The sequence below is a fragment of the Anomalospiza imberbis genome, chromosome 4 (genome assembly GCF_031753505.1).
Source record: "Anomalospiza imberbis isolate Cuckoo-Finch-1a 21T00152 chromosome 4, ASM3175350v1, whole genome shotgun sequence".
In the NCBI taxonomy this organism is placed as follows: Eukaryota; Metazoa; Chordata; class Aves; order Passeriformes; family Viduidae; genus Anomalospiza; species Anomalospiza imberbis.
Genome location: NC_089684.1, coordinates 47,749,450 through 47,772,637, shown reverse-complemented (window position 1 = coordinate 47,772,637; position 23,188 = coordinate 47,749,450). Strand labels below are relative to the sequence as shown.

General features: G+C 38.5%; 2 protein-coding genes across 8 annotated transcripts in view; one reads left to right on the top strand and one right to left on the bottom strand.

Annotated features, from left to right (window-relative positions):
• The window catches only part of GABRB1 (gamma-aminobutyric acid type A receptor subunit beta1), a 120,897-nt gene that overhangs the window by 44,404 nt on the left and 53,305 nt on the right, over positions 1-23,188 (top strand). For 6 of the 7 annotated variants that reach the window (XR_010998471.1, XR_010998470.1, XR_010998469.1 and 3 more), the window contains exon 4: positions 20,246-20,466. Coding sequence is in view for 2 of the 7 variants with exons in the window: in XM_068188416.1 (XP_068044517.1) it covers positions 20,246-20,466 (221 nt within the window). In the remaining 5 variants the exon portion in view is untranslated. Of the gene's footprint in view, positions 1-2,961; positions 3,023-20,245; positions 20,467-23,188 lie in introns of those variants that run through there. The other variant, XM_068188417.1, reaches the window with a different exon arrangement.
• The window catches only part of COMMD8 (COMM domain containing 8), a 66,576-nt gene continuing 66,090 nt past the window's right edge, over positions 22,703-23,188 (bottom strand). The window contains exon 6 of the mRNA XM_068188420.1: positions 22,703-22,715. The gene's annotated coding sequence lies outside the window, so the exon portion shown is untranslated. The remainder of the gene's footprint in view (positions 22,716-23,188) is intronic.

Here is a 23,188-nt window from a genome sequence, read left to right as displayed (position 1 = left end):
TCATCATGTAATATCATTAATCATCATAATCAGTTCTAATGAAGTTTTTTGCTCAGTACATGAGCTTTTCTGCATTTAACTTACACACATAGGGATTAGATGAGAGACAAGGGGAAAAAGTTGGAATGTGAGAAATTCTAACTGAACATAAGGATGAAGATTTCCCCTGTTAGCACGATGAAACACTAGAACAGGTTGTCCAGGGAGATTGTGGAGTTTCCATCCTTGGAGATATTCAAAACTCAGGTGCATGAGGCCCCAAGAAGCCTGATCTCATTGGATATGCTGTGAGCTGGAGGAGGATTTCTGGAGCTTCCTTCCAACTTCCATGATTCTGTAATTCATATAAAAACTGGTAGGTGTACCTTAGAAAGAGGCTGAACACCCACACACTTTGAATCATTTAAGGGGAACTTTGGGGAGGGTCTTCACAACAGAAATATTTTTTTAAATTATTATTTCTTTTCACAATTTATAAATTTTGACCTCTCCAGTGTTAAAAAAATACTGTGTCAACAGCCTGATATATTAACTTTTAAGATTGTATTTTATAGTATATTCATGTCTACCTAATTATTTATTAAAGTAGTTAAAAAAAAAAAGAAGAAAAAAGCAAATATGAGGTGTCATTTGATTAAAAATATTTTCAAGGAACTTTAATTAAGTATTTACTTTTGGGTGATCCAAAATTCTTTTCATTTTCCATTTGTCTGCTGACATAAAAAAAAAAAAGCCAACCCTTCCATCCCCTAACAGCAAACCCCAAATTCCTCATGCTTCCTTCTGATGCTGCTATTTCCTGATGCTCAAGTGACATATCAGATAGGTAAGTATTCAGCTCTTTCATATCTTTTCTCATCCCATTCCCCAACAAGGTCTCATCTTATAAAATATTTCCTTATAATTCATTTCATTTCAGTATTGAATAAAATCCTACTTTTATTACCCCAGCACTCAAGATGATCATTGTGATATTCTGATACTCTCTGATGGTAACAGTGACTCCTTACTTTAATATCAGCTGCAAATTTCATTGTTACATTTTGATTTTTCTAGTGGCAGAAAAAATATAAGAGAAAATAAAAATTAGTCCCAAATCTCATCCTTTGAGTATTTCTGCCTGTAATCTCCCTTTGTCATGTTACTTCTGTGCTCATCATACAGTACTAGCGCAGCCCCTTTAAACCATTAGAATCTTAACCATTCTACTGCATTTTACATACTACATTCTACATACTACATTCTTCTACATTCTACCCATTCTGGGTTTGGCTGGAGTGGAGTTCATTCTCTTCACAGTTGCCCAGTATGGGGCTGTGTTTTGGGTTTGTGCAGTGCTGATCAGACAGGAATGTTCTGGTTATTGCTGAGCAGTGCTTCCAGAGAGGCAAGGCCACCTCAGCTCCTCATACCACACCACTGGGGAGGAGGCTGGGGATGCACAAGGAGTTGGGAGGAGGTACAGCCAGGACAGCTGACCCCACCTGACCTAAGGGATATTCCATTCCATATGGTGCCATGCTCAGCACTGAACCAGGGCAGAAGTGGCCAGGGTGCCACTGCTGAGGCCCTGGCTGAGCAGTGGTCAGCTAGTGCTGAGCAATTGCTTTGATTTTCATCACTTATCTTCCTTGGGTTTTATCTCTCTCTTTGTGATTTAGATTTTCACTATGATTTATTACTAATGTTGTTTTATTTCCGTTATTAAACTGTTCTTATCTCAACCCATGAGTTTTCTCACTTTTACCCTCTCAATTGTGTTGCACCCATCCTGCTGGGAGAGGTAGAGTAACCAAGTGGCTGCATGATGCTTAGTTGCCAGCTAGGCTTAAACCATGACACTTCTTTTGTTCTAAACCGATAGTCTTCCATTTATATCATGCCATCAAATATGTTTTACTAACATTAGATAGCTGAGGTCCACCAGATTTCTTTTATCTAGGGAATCAGTCACAGAATAAACAAGAAGTGACATTGATCTACTGTTGCCAAGCATATGTTGCATTTTATTTCATCACCAGCTGTTTCTAATTTTGTCCCTTATGGTATTAAAACAACAAACAAACAAACAAAAAAAGCACCACACAATTTACATCATTCCTGAGATTCCTCTAAGCAAAACAAAAACTCCAGGGTAAAAGGAGTTATCAGTTAAACTCAGACCTCATATACAAATGAAACTTAATCTGAAACAATGCATCTTTTAAACATCCTCAACCTAAAAATCAAGCGAGAACAGCAGCAGCAGTTGCCACATCCTAATTTATGTACCAAAACAAACAAACAAACAACTCCTGTGGTAAATATGTACTAGCTAGTTGTGATACAGTTGACTTAGGTGTACAGTCCAAAGACTTGGCAGAGAATATTCTACATCTAATATTATATTTAATAGATTCAGGACAAAAATAAACCACAATTAAGATGAGTCACTAAATAGAAAAGTTACTTGCAGTTAAACATTATATAAGATTTCAATTTCTTCAAAGACTTAAAAACCAGTATCATAAAGTTGAAAAAGTCATATATCAAATAAAAAAATACTGAGTGCTATTTACAACTGAACAGGCTTTGCTTAAAGATTTGATTAAAAATTCTAATTAGTTTTGCACTTTATTATGAAAAAGTATCTAGAGAATAAGTCATAAAACCATAGAATGGCTTGAGTTGGAAGAGGCCTCAAAGACCATCTAGTTCCAACACACCTGCATTGGGTGAGAACACCTCTCACTGGGGGAGGTTCCTAAAAGCCCCATCCAACCTTGCTTTGAGCACTGCCAGGGATGGGGCATCCACAACTTCTCTGGGCAGCCTGTTCCAGTACCTCACCAGCCTCACAGTAAAGAATTTTTTGATAATATCTAATCTAAACTTTCCATTTGAACCCATTCTCCCTTGTCCTGTCACTACATATTTTTGTAAAAAGCCTCTCTCCATCTTCCTTGTAGGTTCCTTCCAGATACTGAAGGCTGCAATCACATCATCTCAAAGTCTTCTTTTCTCTAGAATTAACAAAGATACTGTAAAATGTTATGAAAAGTGGTAGGATGAGCCCTTTGAGATTAGGAAGTAGTGCCAATTTGAGAATTCAGTAACAAAACACACATTGTCATGATTTGGGATGTAGAATCTCTTGCCCTACACTAGTTAACAGTCATGTTAGAAATTCCATTCTCTCAGAACTCTACACCTTTTCTCCCCATCCATTAAGCATAAAGCATAATCCTGTATTTTACCCTGAACTATAGAATGGTCCAGATTAGGTGTTCTCTATCTGGATTCATTCCTATGCCTGAGCTACAGTCAGAAGACACATTTGCCAGATTAAAAGCATTATTTGTCTAGATTTTCCCACTAGACTTGTCTCTGAAAAGAGCCACTAATCCAGCACTAACAGTGCTCAGGCATTGATATCATCTCAAGAAATCTCCCTGGGCAATTCTGGTCTTGGGTTGTTAATTTGGCTTTTGGATGGATACCTATCTGTTAGAGAGAACTGTGGTAGAGCAGCGATTTTCTGCCATCTGTGAACAGATGGATTTAAATCAGTTACTAATTGGGGTGAGGGACCTCAATATATGAAATATCCACCACCTGGGCCATAAAGTTGTCTGCTGTAGGATTGCAAAACCCTGGTGCTTCATAATGTCCATGGTTCTTGTAATGCCTAAAAATGGCTCAGAAAGATGTCTTCATAATATTTGCAGCTGGAAAAGATCCAAGTTTTAATCTTTCTTTTGGCTGACAGTGTTGACACAGCCTTCAAACCAGGCAGTGATTAAATCTTAGATTTCTGAGTTTGAAAACCCTGTATTGCTTTGAGATGCATTTTAAACTAGTAAGTATTCTTTCAACTCTTATGTAAGCAATCCACTTATAATAGCAGACCACTGTCTTGCAAGCAGAGCATTGCAATGGAATTACCTCAAACTGTCAATGCCTGTTTTAACACTTGGAAACACAATCCCAAATGTCTGGGGGTGTCTCAAATATATATATTTTGCTACAAGCTTTAAGATTTAAATCTTGGATTTCTTGCTAGAACTGGATGCTGTAACCATAGTGATTACCTTTCAGTTGTTAGACTTTGACTCTCCATGGAATGAAGAAGGAAAAGGCTTGGGGAGAGATTTAAACAGTTCACCCAATATTGAACTGACACCTACTGCTGAATCTACACTTACATTGTAGAAAATAGGTATCTTTATGACAAGCAATCTTTGCAGACAGAATTTGAAGACAGAATACAATTAAAAACTTACTGAAATCAAGATTAAAGAACAAGAATTCTTCCTGTAAATACAAAAAAGGAGAAATAAAAACACTGTTCTCACACAGAACACTAATCTTTAATGTAGCAGATATCCCCATTACAGAAAAGCTTTTTCCCAAACATCAGGTTGGTGATAGGAGAGGATATACGATAAAAAACAAGTGCTGGGCAGGGACTAAGCTGTCTTAGTTGCTCCCCTGGAGGTGAGACATAAAGCATTATCTGTGTCATAAAACTGTGGCAGCTGCCATTGCAGCAGACCACAAATGATACCTGTTAAGCCTACTGAACTTCATTTTGCTGTAGCCAAAACCAAGCTATTCTCCCATCCTGTCCCCTACGTATTCTTAGTAGGATTACATTACCTATATACGCATTTCTTGCAGAAGCCACAAAGGTCTAATTCTTCTGCAGCTATTTCACTGCTCAATACGCCAACATTTTTTGTCTGTTTTATCACATCTGCAATCTAGGAGAAACCCTAGAGTTTACATTCGCTGTCTAAGAACAAGAGAGCTGTCATGCTAAGACTTGGTGTCCATTTAAAGTCCTGTCTCCACTGTAGCCAGCATCCAATACTATATAAAAAGGTACAAGAATCCTCCAACACAGAGAAGTGGAACAATCTCCCCCCACCGACATTATTTTCATTCTGACCCACAAAAGGGAAGTTATTTTACCCTGAACTACGGTAATTTATATTCCTCCCAAGATTTATTTACAACACACTTTCATAAACCTGTTTTAACAAGTGCAAATTAGGTGTCACTTCTATCACTAAAAATAGCAAATAGAAAAGCATACCAGAAGAGTAATTTATATCACTCAAATTATGATAAATTATAGATGATCTCCCTGTGACAACACTGGTGAATGCTGGAGATCTGTTTGTGGTATTGTGCTCTAGGGTTCAGAGTGGTTGGAAAAGGAGGCAGGACTATCTGCTTCTGATGATCTGCTAACACCAATTGTTAGAGCAAGGTGTTCAAGTCCCAGAGCCACTATCTGATTTTCTATCCTTTTCCAAAGAAAATGGACTATTTCATCTAGAAATTTTGCTGTAAGGTATGTTAGGAAGTCAGTCTAGTGAAAGGAATGTACTAAGGTGAGAGCAAAGAAAGGCAGAGCTGTCCCTTGTTGTTTCCTAAACTCCATTCTCCACTCCACTCATTAGCTCTATAATTATTGTCCGAGAAGAGTCGATCTTCAGGGAACGGATGTTCATACTATCCTGAGATACCTTAAGATGTTATAATTAGCTGAAAGCAAGAAGGAGGATAAATTATTTTTGTAGTTCAGTAAATTTATTACTATACCCTAGCAGATCTAACAGCCATTCCTGTTATAAATAAGTGAGAAACTACAAAGCCATTCAGACAAAACATATCCATCTGGAGAGTCCTATGACTAGCCAGCACGTTTATCTCTTAGCATTCAGTGTCTACTGATGCAAAGCCACTGGTTCTGTAACTATTTAATCAAAGTTTGTGCGATTAAGTAAGGCAAGTAACAAATAAAATATGGAAAAGGTTCATTTTACTAAATCCATACTTGACTTCACCTACACCATACCATCAGGAACCTTAACTGAAGGCACTTGTCATATCGCTTCAAAGATTTTCTTGCTGCATGGCATGGTGCTGCATCCTACGTTGTGCTGTAGCTTCATTTGTCTCATTACCTGTGAGGGCCTTAATTCTGATTAGAAGCCACCAGCCAGAGCTATTTTATCATACTGAAGATTAGCAAGATTCACCGCCATTACCACAAAGAAGAAATCCATCCCATCATCTGCATTGTTGTTCATACCAGGAACAATGGCATGAGTTGATTACTTCTCTCATGCATCAAAACTTCCAAACAGCTGATCTCCTGGAGTTCCCCCAGGTCAGTTTCTCACTGTCACCCCCTTCTTACCACAGACTCTTTGTAGGTGGCAAGAGGAAAAGAGTTACATCTTTCCCATAGTTTACTCCTCTATAGGAGTGCTGCTTCACTGACACTGGTTTCCATTTGTGTCCAAAAACACCTCATTTATGAACACTGTCTTCAGAAAAGCCAAGCCTTCTGAACTGCTACACTTCATACTGCTCTGATAACAGCACCTGTGATTAGCTCTGCAAGAAGTTAAACCAGTCCTGCAAAAAGCTGTAGGTGAGAAAATACCACACCAGCTTTGAACAATAGTGTCACAGACCTAAGCTTCACAGTTTGGCCAACTGCATGTACAGCTTCTCTGGCTAAATACAAGTCTATTTTAGTGGAAAATTAGTCTTACTACACAGTAGAGGCATTAAGAAACAAAAAGCAGTCATATTGTAGAAGGAGGAATAAATGCATAGGAACAACGTCTGTTTCACTACAAAAACACACTGAATTTCCATTCCTCTCCTGGACTGAAATTGTCTAATTAGCAGAACAGTGAAAACTTACCAGTAACAAACAGCAGTTTGCTTGTTTCTAAATGGAATAATATTCATGAGGACTTTTAGTTGACACAGTTAAGGCTTTACAATGACTCCAGAAATTAAAGCTTCAGAAAAAAATATTTCTTGGACAACAACCCATGGATTTAGGATCCCTCAGCCTTCAATAGTCCCTCTGGCATATATCATATCAGTTGCAATAAATTCAGGACACACCAGTCTTATGCCATCTGCATCAGTGATCATCAAGTATGGGTCACATAGATGTTTTAACTTTATCCTTTGTAGTGTGACTCAGCTGTCTCTAGAAAGCACCAAGGGAAGTGAAGCTGGGTACAAAAGAACTGCTACAGATATTTCTTCTGACCTTTCAGGATGGACCAAAAATTATTATTTCAGAAGCACAGGGACATGTGAAAAAAACCCCAGACAATAAACTCAACAAACCAGCTCCATGCTTCTGCCAGCAAGTTTCCATCTGCCCCTCTCAGAGGTCACCATGCTGGAGCAAACAGAGGCAAGGTAATACTGAAACAGTTGACTGGCTGCTGAGCTCCTGCAGTTTTTTAGTACTGTGAAAATGCTAATAAACTTACATAGCAAATATAAGAGAGTAGATATGCTACTAGAACCCATGAGATGCTTGGGTGTCACAGTCATTTGAGAAGGGTTGGTGCAGCCTTGGCAATAGATCTAAGCTTCTTCTGTCACTCTGACTTGACACTGTAGAACAGTTGTACACAGCTACCAAACCTGGTCTCAGCTGTAGCCCCATGCCTGGCAGCACACTGCTAACTCATTCTGGTTCACCCTGGCCTCCTCTGACTAGAAGACATGAAAATTGCCTTGACTGAGGACAGTGGTACGTATATCCTGTGATCTTTCACAAGATCCTTTCATTTTTCCTGCCTCGTTCTTGGGACAGTAAATCCCACTCTAGAACTATTGCTTCACAGCTGCTCCAAGCTGTGAAGCAAAGCTGCTTTGGCTTCGTCCTTCACTCTTAGGTGTCCTTTCCTGCCACAGAGCCAATGCTTGGATAGCCATTGGAGGTGGAGACAGGATCAATGAATGTACCTACATAAAAAAACACCATGCAAAAATAGTAATGACAAAGTTTATCTCTAACCTGGATTCCTTCCACTTCCTAAGTTATTCAAATGTGTGCAGTCACACATGAAGGGATGGAATAGCAGTTGTCTTGGGCTTCACTGAGGTGAAAGCCTTCTGACACTTCAGTCTCAGAGACAGGTTTTACTGCCCTTAGCATTAAATAAAACTGATTTTGAGGTTTGTTTTATTTATAAAGTCATTTACATGCAGACACTCTCCCAGATTTTCAGTATATTGGCACCAATCCCAATTTTCTGCACTCAGTTACTCAACTCCTCAGACAATTAGTAATCCCATGGTCTCCTTAGTTACATATTTTGCAGAAAAGAGAGCCTGCACCTCCATATCCTAATCAGTACTCAAGAGTATTAATCAGATGCTTTCCAACTGACTGATGGGTTATTTGCTCTTTCTTGGTTTTTTTTTCTTCTCCTAAAATGTCTACACATAACATACGGTATTTTGAAATGTTGGTTCCCATGAGACTGGCAACAGCACTGCTTTTGTAGGGTTTCAGTCAGATTAATCATATTAAATTGGCCAGTGCCATTAGTTACCCAATTGATTATGCTGTTAAAATTAAACAAATTCCTTTACTATCAACACTCTGCATTCTGCTCTGAGGATTTAGTGTCAACAATACATGCATTTAAAGGCAATCTGATTCCCTGCAAAAACCAAAAGCAAATTTTCCATAGAGAGTCTACATCAGTGTTGTATACTCACCGACTGTGATGTTAGATTATCATGTAAGCAGCTTAATAATATTTAAATTATGCAGCTCATGGGAAATCGCATGAAGGGTTTTTCCTCAAGCCTTTTGTTGAAACATCCCAGATAAAAAGCTAGAATTTACATGACATTTTGTTTGCAGTGATGCCAAGATGACAGAATTCAGGATCTGGAGGATAGCTGAGACACTGAGCGGTGGAGTTAGGACTCAGGACATCAGGACTGTAGAATTGGGCTTATTTGGGTAATTGCTAAGTAACATTCCCCAGCAAGCGGTCATCAAGCAGAAAGAGATGAGGCTGAATTTTTAAGAAAACCAGGAACAATCCACTGTGTCATGCAAGAAGGCCAGAATTTCACCAGCAGAACTGGCAGGCTAAGACAGAAGCCTCTCCATGAACTAAAACACAGAAGGGAGCATACAGGAGGGAGAAACAAGGCAACAGAACTTGCAAGGAAACCATCAAGAATTACTGGTCAACTGGCTGGAAAGGAGAGGAAATGGAGCTGCCCTCTATGTGAGAAAACAGCTGGAACACTTTGAGCTCTGCTTTGGGATGGATCAGAAGCCAAACAACAGCTTATGGATCAAGATTAGCAGCCAAACCAATATTGTTTGGTTTCCAACGACTGGAAGAAGTCTCATGTGAACAGGTCCTGTTCCTCATGGGAAACTAACCACTGCTCTATCTGCCAGACACATGATACAGGAGGGCTCAGGAAATCTAGAAGACTTCTTGAACACACTGATGACAACTTCCTGGTAACTGAGAAGCTAACAAGAAAACATAATCTGCTAGACCTTGTAGTTACAAGAATAAAAAATTTGTCTGAGATAAGAAAGTCAGAGGCAGCCTTAATTGCAATGACTATGCAATGGTAGAATTCAGGAATCTGAGAGGAAAGAAAAGCAACAAAAAGCAGGATCACAGCCCTGAATTTCAGGAGCAGCTAAGGCTGCCTCTGACTTTCATGTCTCAAATTCTCTTTCAATCTCAATGAGACCCTTCCAACCTAAATGAGTCTTTGATTCCGTGAAACATAAAAATATTGCTTTGAATCCTAGTTGGACGTGACTGTAAAAAGAGACAGGGCAACAACAAAGGCTTCTCTAGTTACATTAATTGTAAAATGAAGATGCATACAACATGGGTCAAAAGTTAATGAGGAGTTCACTGCTAATAATTTCAAAACTGCTGCCTGCCCTTGTGAAACACGTGTCATCGAGGAGGTTTCTGGTGATACAAAAAACAACAAACATACCCATCTCTAGGTCCAGCCAGGAAACTCAGAATTCAGCGGGTGGGAAACTCATGGATTAAGCAGCAGCTGAATACAAGCCACAAAGTGCACTTCCATCATGTAGATTGTATACTAAGTGACTGCAGGGATATGGGCAGCACAGAGGGAAATTATTACCCTCCCATATTCTGTAATAGTATGGGTGCGCTTTCAACAGTGTCTCCCATTTCTTTCCTGATACTGAGAAACTGAAAAGGATCTAGTGAAGAGCTATCAATGTGGCCAGGGCCTTGAGCACATAACCTGTCAGGAGAGACATGGGAACTTGCCTCACTTCAGTTGGCAAGGAGAAAAGCCAAAGGAAAACCTCATGGCAGCCTTCAGTGTCCTGAAGGGAAGACTGCAGTGAAACCACTCTCAGTAGTGGCAGACAAAATAATGAAGGGCAGCAACTACTAACTGCACATAGCGAGGGTCAGAGTAGATGTCACAAAATATTTCTTACCGAAAAGGTAATGTAGCACTGGAAGAGTCTGCCCACAGATATTGTGGAATTCCCATTCTTGAGGGTCTTCAAGATTTGCTAGAGAAAGCAATATCTCAACCTGAGACAGGGTTGGTGACAGTCCTGCTTCTGACAGGAGATTGGACTAGAAATTCCCAGAGGATTTTGCAACCAGCATGGCAGTAGTCTTCTAGTACAATGACAGTGTCAGTAATACCCTTAGTGTTATCCACTCTAAGCACAAAATACCCCTGCTTTGACTGTCATTATAAAGGAGAAATGTCGTTATAAAGGAGAAATGACATAATGTTCCTCTATCCCTGGTTTCCAAATACAGCACAAAATGTTAGTATCAGCCTGACCTGTGATTTAGGGGTTAGAAACCTGTAAAGCAGTCAGGGTGCCAAAAATACACAGGAAAAATATCTCTGGCCACATAAGTCACTATAATCATGACCATTTTATAGAATACTATTCAATCATAAGCCTAATGAACAATGAAACAAAGCTGTCTTGAGCATTTAGGAAAAAAAAAGAAAATAATTAGTAGTCACATACAAAGCTACAAAGCAACCAACCAATTAAAAAAGAACACCACCAAAAATACCCACACACACCAAAAACACCCCAGTAAGGTACACACTAGTTTAAAGATGTGGCAGCAGCTATGTAATTACTGTTTCTATTCCAGGTAGAGCCACTGACTCATCACATGTCACTTTGACCTCCATCTGCTTCGCTCGAAACTAAAGAGACTTGATATAGTAGAATGACAGCTGAGAACCAGGCAGGTAGAATCAAATATATTTCAATCACCAGACCCATAGAAGTAGAAATAACTCCTGCTCCTAAATGGGTAAAAAAATAAATTTTATAAATATATAAAGGCATTAAAAAAAATCAGTTGCTGTTTTTATAAAGGTAGCCCAACTTCATACTAAGATATATGTATCTTCCCTCCTTCATAGTTAAGCATCTTCTGGAGCCAAAGAGTCTAGCTATGGTTGGCTGTCTTTATTTCTGATTTCTTACTTTAAAGTTTGGCTTAAGATAAGGCCCTGCTTAACACAGAATTAAGGTTTGTGGGGATTTTCTTTTAGTGACTCCAATTCATTTTTACATTGCTGATACTCACTTTCTTATGTTTTCTTTAACTTTCTGTCCAGTTCCTGTGAGATTTCTGGTACTGTCAGTGCTTATACAACAGGGGTCAAGACAAAAGTCAACAAACCTCTTCCATCTTCTCCTAAGATTGCAATCAGTTAAGCTTCACCTGCAGCACTCTGCACTGACACCACAAGGAGTTCTACTGAGCTCTTAGCACTGTGTCATCCTCCTTAGACACACAACGCACTCCGTAACAGTCTCATAGTTCACCCCTGCTGAGCTAGATGGAAATTACAAAGGAAAAAAATAATCAAGTGCTTCAGCAACAACCATTGATAGAAAACAGGCTGCTTTCCAATTATCTTGCTTATAGGTAGCAAGGGAAGTGGGGCTTAATTAATTCTTCACTCTTCTTCCTTCTTCCAATCTTTTTCCTCAATGGGAACTTGAAAGTGCTGCACCCTCCCAACTATCTTTGGCTTAGTTTGCTTTAGTCCTCACATCACATTTCATGTGCTAAACCCTCAGAGTTCATCTATGCCCCAGTCCTCCCATCAGTAGAGAGCCACATCCATATAGTCCACACAAGAAGATGGGAAGTACAGTTTTCCCCCAAATGCCCAATCCTACTCCTTGTATTGATGCTTCATCTCCAAGCTGGATGAAGTATTTTAGGATGTCAGTTAATGCTTAAAATTTCTTTTCCTTGGAGTACTTTCTCCACCTGTTTGCAGAGAGGATGAGGACAGCACTTCCTGAGCACAAGGTCACAGTCCTCAAATGTCATTCCACCATTTCCTTTCATGCCAGCATATGAACAGACAAGTTTTTGTAAAACTCAGAAAAGGATGTTGTAGATGCTAAAATATTCTGGACTTCAGCACAAAGCAGTATATAATACTAGAAAAACTTTCCACTGTAGTTGTCAATACTTGGTCTTGAGCATTAACTGGAGTCCTCAGACACAGATAGACAGCTATGGGCCACCTGGACAAGTTGGGTTTGTTTGGAGGGTTTTAGCAAAAACTTGGATTTACCCGTGTCACAGAGAGAAATATCTGACAGAAAACATGTTTTTCTCTTACTGCTGTCTACATTTGCTCTTAAAAGATGCATGTAGGCTTTTATAAACGTATCTTGGTCTGTGGGCTACATGGCAGTAAGAAGCTTTTCTGTTCCTTTGTTTTCTCTTCAGTTGTTCTTTCTGAAACACCAAGTGTCCTCACTGGAGCCAAAGTATCAAGGACACTGTTATATTCCGCCTGTAAAAAATACATGAACACATTGAATATAGTTACTGTATATGCTACTACATTTTTACTTCTTTACTCCAGCATTCATTACCATGACATCTTACTTAAGTGTGCATATCTCCTGTGCCATATTTCTCCTGTTCTCTACTCCTCCCCTCATGCATCTTTATGACAGTATTACCCTCTATACAAAAAAGACTAGCAGATTCAAAAGCAAAATCAAATATCATGGGAATACATACCATTGCTTGTTTCCTACTAAAAGCAGTTGATTGATCTTTCCAGGAATATGAATCATATCGTGGAAATGTTCTGATTCTTTTGTTGGCAACATAGCCACTTAAGACATACACGGTATTAAATTTGAACTGGGCTTCCAGCTTGCAGTGAGGATAACAGTAGCTCATCTGCTTACCTGCTGTCTTACTTTCCTTCTAAATTTTGGAGGTCCACTTCTAATCAAAGTGATCCATATTACTTTTAGTAACATCATCTCTCTTCTTCCAATACAAAGAGCAAATGGCACATTCAAGACTTTCAGGTGAGCAAAGCTCAAATAAAGGGGAAAAAAGCAGCAAAGGACAAGGCAGTGGGTTATTGTATTTAAGTTTAGAAGTCCTTACTCTTCTCCTCAGGAGGCAAAAGAGAACAACAAAATTGGGATTTTACCCTCCTCTGTGTTAAATAATACAAAATCAATGAAACACCACTGTCACAACAACCCTTTTACATGTCAGAAGCATTTATTACTGCTTCTGCTAAGTCATGTTACTAAAACACTGAACACAATGCAACAAAATACATAGTTTACAACTGAGAAATGTTTTGCTTTTCCAGTAATGATTGGATGTAATTCTTGTCCCGTTGCAGTCATGGGGACTTCTCCTTTGACTTCAAGGAGTAATACTGGGTCCCAATACAGTAATGCCTTCACTTCCAACATTATTATGAGTCTAATCTTGTTCTTGGCTGTGCTTTGAGCAATAAAGAGCATCATCATTACAGCCATATGGATTCCTGCTAGATCTTTGCTTCTTTCTGTAAGACCCAACTGTGATGCCACATACGTAATTGTGAAGTTATAAATGCCAACACTTTCCTGAAGAATTATCAGCACATTTGAACAACAAAAATGCAAGACTCTTTATTAGCAATTGGAACTACCAACTGGATCAAACAAAATTTAAAAAATCACAGAATCATTTAGGTTGGAAAAGACCTTTGAGGTCACGTTGTCCAACGTTTGACTGATCATCACCTTGTCAACCAGACCAAGGCACTAAGTGCCACATCTGGTTGCTTCTTGAACACCTCCAGGGATGGTGACCTCACCACCTCACTGTGCAGTCCTTTCCAATGTTTAACAACCCTTTCTGTGAAGAAAATCTTCCTGATGTCCAACCTGAACTCTGTGGTTCTTCTCATGTTGCTCCTTGCCTGGTTGAAAAGACTGACTACTTCCTTTCAAGTAGTTGTAGAGAGAGAGAGAGAAGGTCCCACCAAGCCTTCTTTTCTCCAGATTAAACAACCTTTGTTCTCTCAGCTGCTCCTCATGTGACTTACACCCTAGACCCTCCAACAGCTTTGTTGCTTTTCTCTGGAAGTGCTCTAGCACCTCAATGTCTTTCTTGCTGTGAGGGGCTTAAAACTGAACACAGCACTCAAGGTACAGCCTCACCAGCTGAGTACAGGGGGTTAATCTTTGTCCTGATTCTGTGGGCCACACTATTCTTAATATACAGGCCAGGGTGCCACTGGCCTTCTTGGCCACCTGGGAACAACTGGCTCATGTTCACCTGCTGTCTACCAGCACCCCCAGGTCCTTTTCTGCTGGGCCACTTTCCAACCACTCTGCTGCCAGCCTGTAGTACTGCCTGGGGCTGTTTAACCAAAGCATAGGACCTGGCACTTGGCCTAACAAGACCTCACACAACTTTTTCTCCTACAGAAGTCTCACATCTATAAATGATCTGTAATTTTCTGGGGGAAAAATATGATCTCTGCAAAACTGAAGTTTGCTGTGTAAAAATTCTGATCCTGTTAAAGAACACCAAACAGCTCCTGTGTGGAAAATAGAAAGGGTTTATCTTATTGTCCTGGAGTCCCATCTTTCTCTTACATTTTCCCTGTCAGAAGTGTAGCTCACAAGAACCATGGCCTCCTGTGAACCAGACCAGGGAATACTGAATAATTTGAGTACATGCTCCTTCTCCTCTCTTCCCACTACTTTGGATAGAAGAGGAGAAGAGCTGGGTAACATATGCTGCATTAGTCTTCATTGAAAACAACTGCAGGAACTTTGAACCGTGTCCTTAGAAAGAAAGGCAAGTACAATTGGTCCAGTACTGTGCCTCCTACTTCCCTAGTTTCCTTGCTTAGCTGGACTGGAGACTTAATAAAGAGATGCAGCTCCCCTAAAACTCTTAGAAAAGAACATGAGTAGAACCAGTATATTCTTCCTCCTTAATTCTAGCTAAAATTTTTTCCACTAATTTCTGTGCAGTATCTGGAATTGAGCATCAGGGGCAGGCAAGAGGTGGGGGTGAACCAAAAACAGCCTGCAAAGAAACAAGCAAAAAAAACCCCAACACAAAACATACACAAATTCCAAACATAAACCCAAAACCCCACATCACCATTTGTGTCCTCTTACCATAAAATAGCTCTTTTGCAGGTGAAGATATCGAGCTTCCCTTGTAGTTCCAAGGTAGGACAATTAACTTGGTGAACAACAAACAGCTGCTTCTGATACATTAGCATTCTTGCAACATAGGAATGAGTAAAATTTTTTACAATTTGCAAATTTATATATTCGCCATTCTTTCAAAACTCTGCCCTTCCTATTCTTGTATCAGATGAACATGGAGAATACTCTTTCCCAATTAAAAAGAGTTTGCAGCCACAGCAGGATTTACATATATCGCTTTTCTGTATTTATAGCATTATTGCGGTCAATATTAATATTCTGATTATCACTCCATACTTAATTTTAAATTGCAATTTCAGTTACATTTGTCTGGATTGCTGTAACATATCTGAATTTCACAATTCTGTGAGGCTGCCAGATATTGTATTAGTGGGTGGTTCCCAAGGACAAAATTTAAATTTAAGATTGTTTGGGTGTATAGTGTTCATCTCATAACTACCAATATACACTGCTGTTTATTAGACGTATGACATTGGTGCACTTCGTGCATTCATTTTGCTGTGCAAACTCATGTAGAGAGCTAATGTCTGATATTGACCTAGAACAGCCAAATATTCACAAAATACTTGATTTGCTAACTTTTGCTAATAACTGCATCCACATTATTAATTTTTAGCTGTTAAGACTTTCAGAGTGTGCTTTGATATTCAGCTATTACTGAAATATATCACAATGTGCTAACCTGCTCTTCAGTTCATTAAATGATAGCAGAACTTAGATTAAGGCCATCTTGGAAAAGGAAAAAACAAAAGATCTTTTAGACTACCAAGCTGAACATTGCACACTAAAAGATTCCCTATTTTCTCCTTTAAATGTGGACTTTGTAAAAGAAAAAAACAACTAGCAGTACAGCAGACATGTGAACTCATCTTTTATTCCACCAGAATCCATAATTCAGCTGACAAACACAGTGAAGTTCTAGTTTTGTGTCTCTCAGAAGGTTAGATTATAATATAGCAATGTATTCCACATTATATTCTGCTGTACTGAACTGGTAAATCACACAGTAGAAATTACCAGCAAGTCCAAATTCTTCAGTTATTTTAATGTATCTTTTCTGGTTTCAGAGATCTACAGAGGTTTAACAGGAAAGGAAGAAATCTGTTCTTGCCTTTACATTATATATTCTTACTCCACCAAAAAAAAAAAGAATAGGGAAATAAAACAGAATTTAAAAAAGAAATATTATTGCACAATAACTCTTCAGTCTATTCCTTACTGACCTGAAGTACAATATGCTTCAATGGTCCATTCATTTTCTTTACTGAGAAATTTATACTTTGAGGCTTGGTACCAGTATTTGTCTATGATGCTTCTTAAATTCAGATTATAAAATAGCTTTCAATTTTGAGTTAAATAGATTAGTTTCTCTTACTCACATTTTCACAGAACCTCTCTTACCTCGGACTGGCATGTAAGTATTTGTCTTAGCAACCTAATGCACCTTATTAAAGCACTGATACAGATTTACTTATAAGTTATAGTACACATCTACCTACACACACTTACAAATTTCTGCTCTGATAAAAAGAAACAAGAAATTTGCACAATTACTAATAAAAAAATCTCATACTGGTAAATCAAAATTTGTCAAGGAAAAAATGGAAACTAGATGAGATACCTAAACAGCACTATTAAATCTACTGAAATATCATGATTTTTCAGGAGAATTACAGTTTTTTTAAATGATGAAAAGTACAGTTCAGAAAAAAAAGTTTGGTGTGTTTCTATAAAACATGAATTGTTTTTAAAAATAAATCATTTGAAAGAACACTTAGCTGCAAAAACAGATTCTCTTTTTTAATTTTACATTGGGCCCTGCTTCTTAAATTCATGAATAGATTTTTTTAAATATGAAAGTTAAATACAGTGTGATTTATTTTCATATCTAGACTTATGCTTGAGATCTTGGGAAGCTTTCATAAGAAGCTAAAAAAATTCTGCAGCCAATTACCACTACAGATGTAACAGATTCAGAAATTATTCATAGACTCTAGAGCTTGAAACCACAAAATCCCCAGCAAATTTTACATGGTAGAAGACAAGTAGTCACTAAATCCTCACTTCACTCACACCACGGTACAATACAAAAAATAATACAAGAACCTCCAAGATGTGGCTAGCCATATGGCTTGCCAGCATTTAATATTTTGCCAATGAGAGATAAGAAGGGTAAGGCATTAAAAAAAACAATTAGAAATTTGATAACTATAAAATTTGGGTTATTATAGTGCAACTATAATTAGCTTTTCATTAAAACAGTCTTTGACTATGCTTTTTAAAATATCAATTTACTTCAACAGGGACTCTCACAATCGTGACATCAGACTATTTTTCTTATTTAAATACTGAATGAGTAATATGTCCAGGTACTGAGGAATGGAAAAAAATAGAAAATTTGCTTGGTTAGGAAACACAGATTCCTTTAGGATGAAGCTCAGATTTTTTTTCCTCATTAACACTTGCTGACTTGTCATGTACTTCTCCATAGTACAGCACAATTGCAGATCAGAGGATCACTCTCTCTACTGTGGTGTTGCCAACAGCAGCATTTTGTGTAAAGCACAGCTGGATGAAACAATTTTTTTTTTTAACAGACTATGATGCTAAAAATAGCAACTCAAATTCTAGTAGTCATAGTGAAGGGACAGAATTTCTTTATCTTTCACTTGATCACATCCTTTAAGGTCTCTTGTAGCATACCGTGGCTATTCTTCTCTTGGTTGAGCTTTGAGAACCATTACATAGACACCATGCTCAATTGTTTGGTTTTCTGTATAACAGCATAAAAATTCCACAAAAGCAGCCTTAAGGCCTAGTGAAAATATAAAGACAAGCAAGAAGGAGAAAAGATAATTATGTATAATTGGAATTTCTCTTCCATCTGTGCTGCAGGCTACATAGGCTCTGCTGGATCAGGCAGGAGATGTAGAGGATAGCAGGTGCAGCACTGAGGGTTCGAATTTTATCAGTCATCTATGAAAGCTTTTTTACCTAAAGAGATTTGAAATAGGGCAGATTAGGAAACAGATAAAATGTATGAAAACTGCACCAGAATAGCGGTGGGAGCTTATGGGGTATTTGTGGTGTTGGGTGAAGGTTTTGTTTTGTTCTTTCACACTCAGTTGATTTTTGGTTTTGTTTTTAATTTTTGTTTTCTCTCATTCAATTCCCAACTGGTCTTTGTATATGTGTAAGAGGAGCTAAGAGTAATTAAGTGTTGCTTCTAACCCACCTCCATTCAAGTTGTACATTCAAAGACTTTCCTCCTTGGTGTTCCTGCTCCTCTGTACCCCTATTTAAATTAAATCACCTACTCAGCAAAGTGCAGCATATATCTCACTGCATTACTTTGTAGTTCCAGGCCTTGACCAGCATGGTCTGAAAAGGAAAGATGTTCTGACCTCTTCCTAGTGACCCAGGTCAGCAAAAAAAAATGAACAAACCTTCAGCATACAACTTCTTGTGTCTGCTGTGGGTAGCAACCAATTTGCAGGCCTGAAAAAGGGCATATCTATGAAGTCCTTGCAAATCTGGGATCTGTGATGACAGTGGAAGTAAATGTCCTAATATATATAACCGCTGATCATCAATCATGATATTTCATCCATTAAAAAAAAAACCCAAAGAAAACTACTGCCCCAGGGCAAGGAAGAAGAGTATTTTTATTAAGGACTTTCACTCTCAAGTCTGTATTATAGCTCTGTTGGATGTGAAATTTCAGGTAGAAATTCTTTTTGGAAGGTAACTCTGCTTTGATTTCATGGCAATGATACAGTCTTAAGAAGCCACTGTAGATGAAGAGCGCAAATTGTATCAGACAGCTTTTATGCTGTTTCATCAAGAATTAGAGTCCAGGCTAGGATTTGTGACAATGACAGAGGTAAGGTTTTCTATCACATAAAAGAAAATCTTACTCCCGACCAGACCAATTTTTTCAGTAATAGCTATGATTTTGATGCACTTCTACCATAAAAACTTGTGACAAAGTGACCTGTCACTTGAAAACAAGGCTGGGGGAGGAGATGACAAAGAGAAAACTAATAGTCCACATACTGCTGTTCTGCTCATCTTTTAAGAACTCCACGAGCTACAAAGTACATGGGTTTTTCCACTTAAAAAATTGACTACTTTTAAAATCATCAATTTCCCAGAAAGACGTATTCAAGAGAGGAAATCAGACTGCAAGCCTTTAGAGCAATTTCTTTTCAAAGTGAAAGCTGAAAGGCTGTATAAATGGTATTTCACTGGAGTTATAACATGATAGCCAAGTTGTTGATTTTCTGTACAGTAAAATCCAATTGGCAAGGACAGAAAGCAGCACATTTTCCAGGCTGAGACAAGATATGCCTGGCTATCTAGAGTCATTACATTTGGCAACTCCAGCAGAGGCGGAATGGGAAGTTATCCATGATGTTCTGAGGTTGTATTTGGTCTTTCTGAGGAGGGCTAGGCCTTTCTGCATTGTGGGAAGAATCTTTCAGAGTGAAGGGAGTGAATATTAGAAGGAGGAAATATCAGAAAAATATCCTAAATGCTATGCAATGCTATTTAGCTGAGCTCAGTTACTAAACACTGCTCTTTTCACATTAAAAAAAAAAAAATTAGAAACCAAGTTTGATCCACAGACTGGAGACCCAAACGTGCCATCTATTCCCTCTGGGTCAAGAGATTATGAAAGCTAGGTATCGTCTTTGCCACTGGTAAGTGTCAAGTTCAACACTAACCAAGCCAAGACTCATGATCATACCTAATGGTAACAATGTCTTGATGATCCTTAAATTTCCTATTGCTACTGATATTCAGTTACGGAGATTCATCCAAAATAAACTTCTGGTCAGTCATTCGGTATGAAAATACAAAAAGCCCTTCTTGTTTCTTCTCTAGGACTACACCTTGACCATGTACTTTCAGCAGTCCTGGAGGGATAAAAGGCTCTCTTATTCTGGAATACCTTTGAACTTAACTCTGGACAACAGAGTGGCTGACCAGCTCTGGGTACCGGACACGTATTTCCAAAATGACAAGAAATCATTTGTCCATGGGGTGACGGTGAAAAACCGAATGATTCGACTCCATCCAGATGGGACAGTCCTTTATGGCCTACGGTATGTTGGGCATTTTAATCTGTCTGTGCTGGCAGAAGTGCAGGTAGAATCAATGCCACTTTCCTATGCTTTTTTCCTGGTTTCTCACGTATGAGTCAGCACATACTCCATTTAGTTGACCACAACATACCCAAGGATTTTCCACAGAGCAGCAACACTACCTTTATCAGCTACAGCCATAGCTAATGAAGCCTAATGCCTCTTTCTTTCAGCTCTTCTGAGTATGTTAAAACTATTAAAGAGTTCTTCATTATGGTTCTTACCTAGTAATCAATCACAGCTTACACAAACACTTCCTTCCTTCTAAAATTTCTCTAGCAGTTCTTTAGGACTATGGGAATTTAAAATTTGAAGTCATTTGAAGAAATTTGATATTTGGTAGAAAATACAAAGGAGAAATTTGTAGATTTGCATAAATTATTTAAATATTATCTATATGCCTGAGTATAGGTTTTCCTTTATCTGCCTTGGTTTATGACTGCTTCTTCACTACACGACTGTTTCTTCATACAATGCAAACCATATTCACCCCTGTAGATAAAAATATATCCTAAAGTTTGAACAGGCGTGATCTAATGATAAGGTACACAACTGTAAGATTAAAACTAAACCAAGCTATTTTTTATGTTGAGATTGCTGCAGAGCCTGGCTAGGCCGTTATGATATTATTTTTGAAGTTAAGGTAGCTTTGCTTGGAAATAATATTGCCTGCCTGAAACAAACTTTGATCATTGTTATCATTCAACAGTGAAAATAATGTTTAGAGAATATAAACCTGACAACATAGTTCAGTTAATCAGAAAAGAAGTCATAAAGCATAAAACCTAACTGAAATACCTCAAAAATGTACTTAAGATGGAATTAGTAAAAAAACCCCAAATTTCTGCAGCAACTGAAAATTAAAACAATATTTGGGAAAGTATAACTTAGAGCTTAGTGAAAACAGAATTTTAAAATTACCTCTTAGCCTATAAAAACATAAACACAACACTAACCATGCAAAGGCAGCCTTCCACCCATCAGTCCAAGCTTCTCAAGAAACAAAAAGTTATTTTAAAAGTATTCTTTTGTCTGGTTGTGAATTTGTTTTTGAACTTGTCAGATTCTCAGGCACTGCATCAGTTGCTACCAACAACCACACAGGCACTTTAATATTAATACAGCCAGATCTGTTCTGGTACAGCAAAACTGCTACTTCAGTTGTGAAAAAGAAAATAAAGGACCCATGCGGAAATAGCTGTTAGACCAAAGGCTGACATTATTATCTGCTAAACTTGAGCATTTGCAGACTACATGTTCCTCATTGCCTTCAGACCTCCTACAGTTCCTTTCAGTCAAACTGACTCCCATGGGACAGTTTTTAGGAGAGGACTATTTGGTCCAGTCTGACAAATTTTCAAAGTATTTCTCCTTTTATTTTTTTTGGTTGCTTGGTTTGTTTGATTGATTGTTTACGTGTTTGTTTTTAAGGCCAGGAACTAAATTTATTTATGTTCCAGAATTTGCACAGTGGCAAGAACGTGAGTTAGAGCCAAGCGCTTCCTCACAAGCAGTTGTATACAATATAAACTACAAAACTACACCTTGAAATGCATGCCATGGATGTGCTCCCACACACATGCCATGCATCAGGTATCAATAACAGCCTTCTGCAGAAATAGCAAAAGAAGTCTGGTGAACCTGCTGCAAGCCCTATCACATGTTTCATCCACAGAACAGCAGCACGGCTGGGAAGCTGTGACCTTGCCTGAGCATAATGCCCGTGCTCTTTCTCTCACAGCTGCTCAGGCAAACCTCCATTGCAACAGCAAGATGGTTTCCTTCTCATAACAAGGTTGTTCGTTTGAATATGATTCAATAACCATTTACATTTGAATAGTAATGCAGCAATTCTGCAACTCTGCAACAGCTGCAGCCTTGCTAGTTAATTCCCTGTTCAAACTCACTGCTTGTATAGAAAAAAAAAAAAAAAAAAAAAAAACAACAAAACAAAACAAGGCAGAAAGTCCCACACTAATATAAAAAGTGCTCAATATTCCACTCACTTGCATTCTGTGCAATTTCCTTCTCCTCCCTCACCCTGCCTCATGCCCTTAATGCACACTGCCACAAGAGGAACCTCCAAATCTCCCACACTGCTGGGCTTCCCCACCTTCTCACCCCAGAGAAGGCAGCAGGGTCTCAGGGTGCAGCAAGGCCAAATATTGCCAGATGGGCCCATACACACTGACAGGATTGCCATCACCAGCTGCATGCAGGAAGAGATGCTGAGCTGTCAGGTCTTTTTCACAGCTCAAGCTCATGCACCATGTTTTGTCCAAGAAAAGGCAGCTGTTTAGACACATCTGGTGAACAGACTTTCACCTGTAGTTGGGAGTAAAAACACATGTAGTGTCCCCATCCCACAAGAAAGCTCTAATCAAAGACAAAAATAACAAATAAGCAGAAGAAAAAATGAAGATACATTAATTTTTTTTTCATGCAACAGATGGCAGTTATTGCACTAAACTTGCATGTGTTACGAGTGGTCACTTTCCTCATGGTAACAAATATGTTTCTGTCAGCCTATAGGCTACCTTTAATTCATGTAAGCATCATTTTTTTTCATATTCCAGGTGACATACATGCCTTGTAAGAAACAAAACATGACAAAACACTGCAGAAAATACTTTTAGGTAAAATTCAGCATTCAGAAATTTGACCACAGTTCCAATCTAGTCTC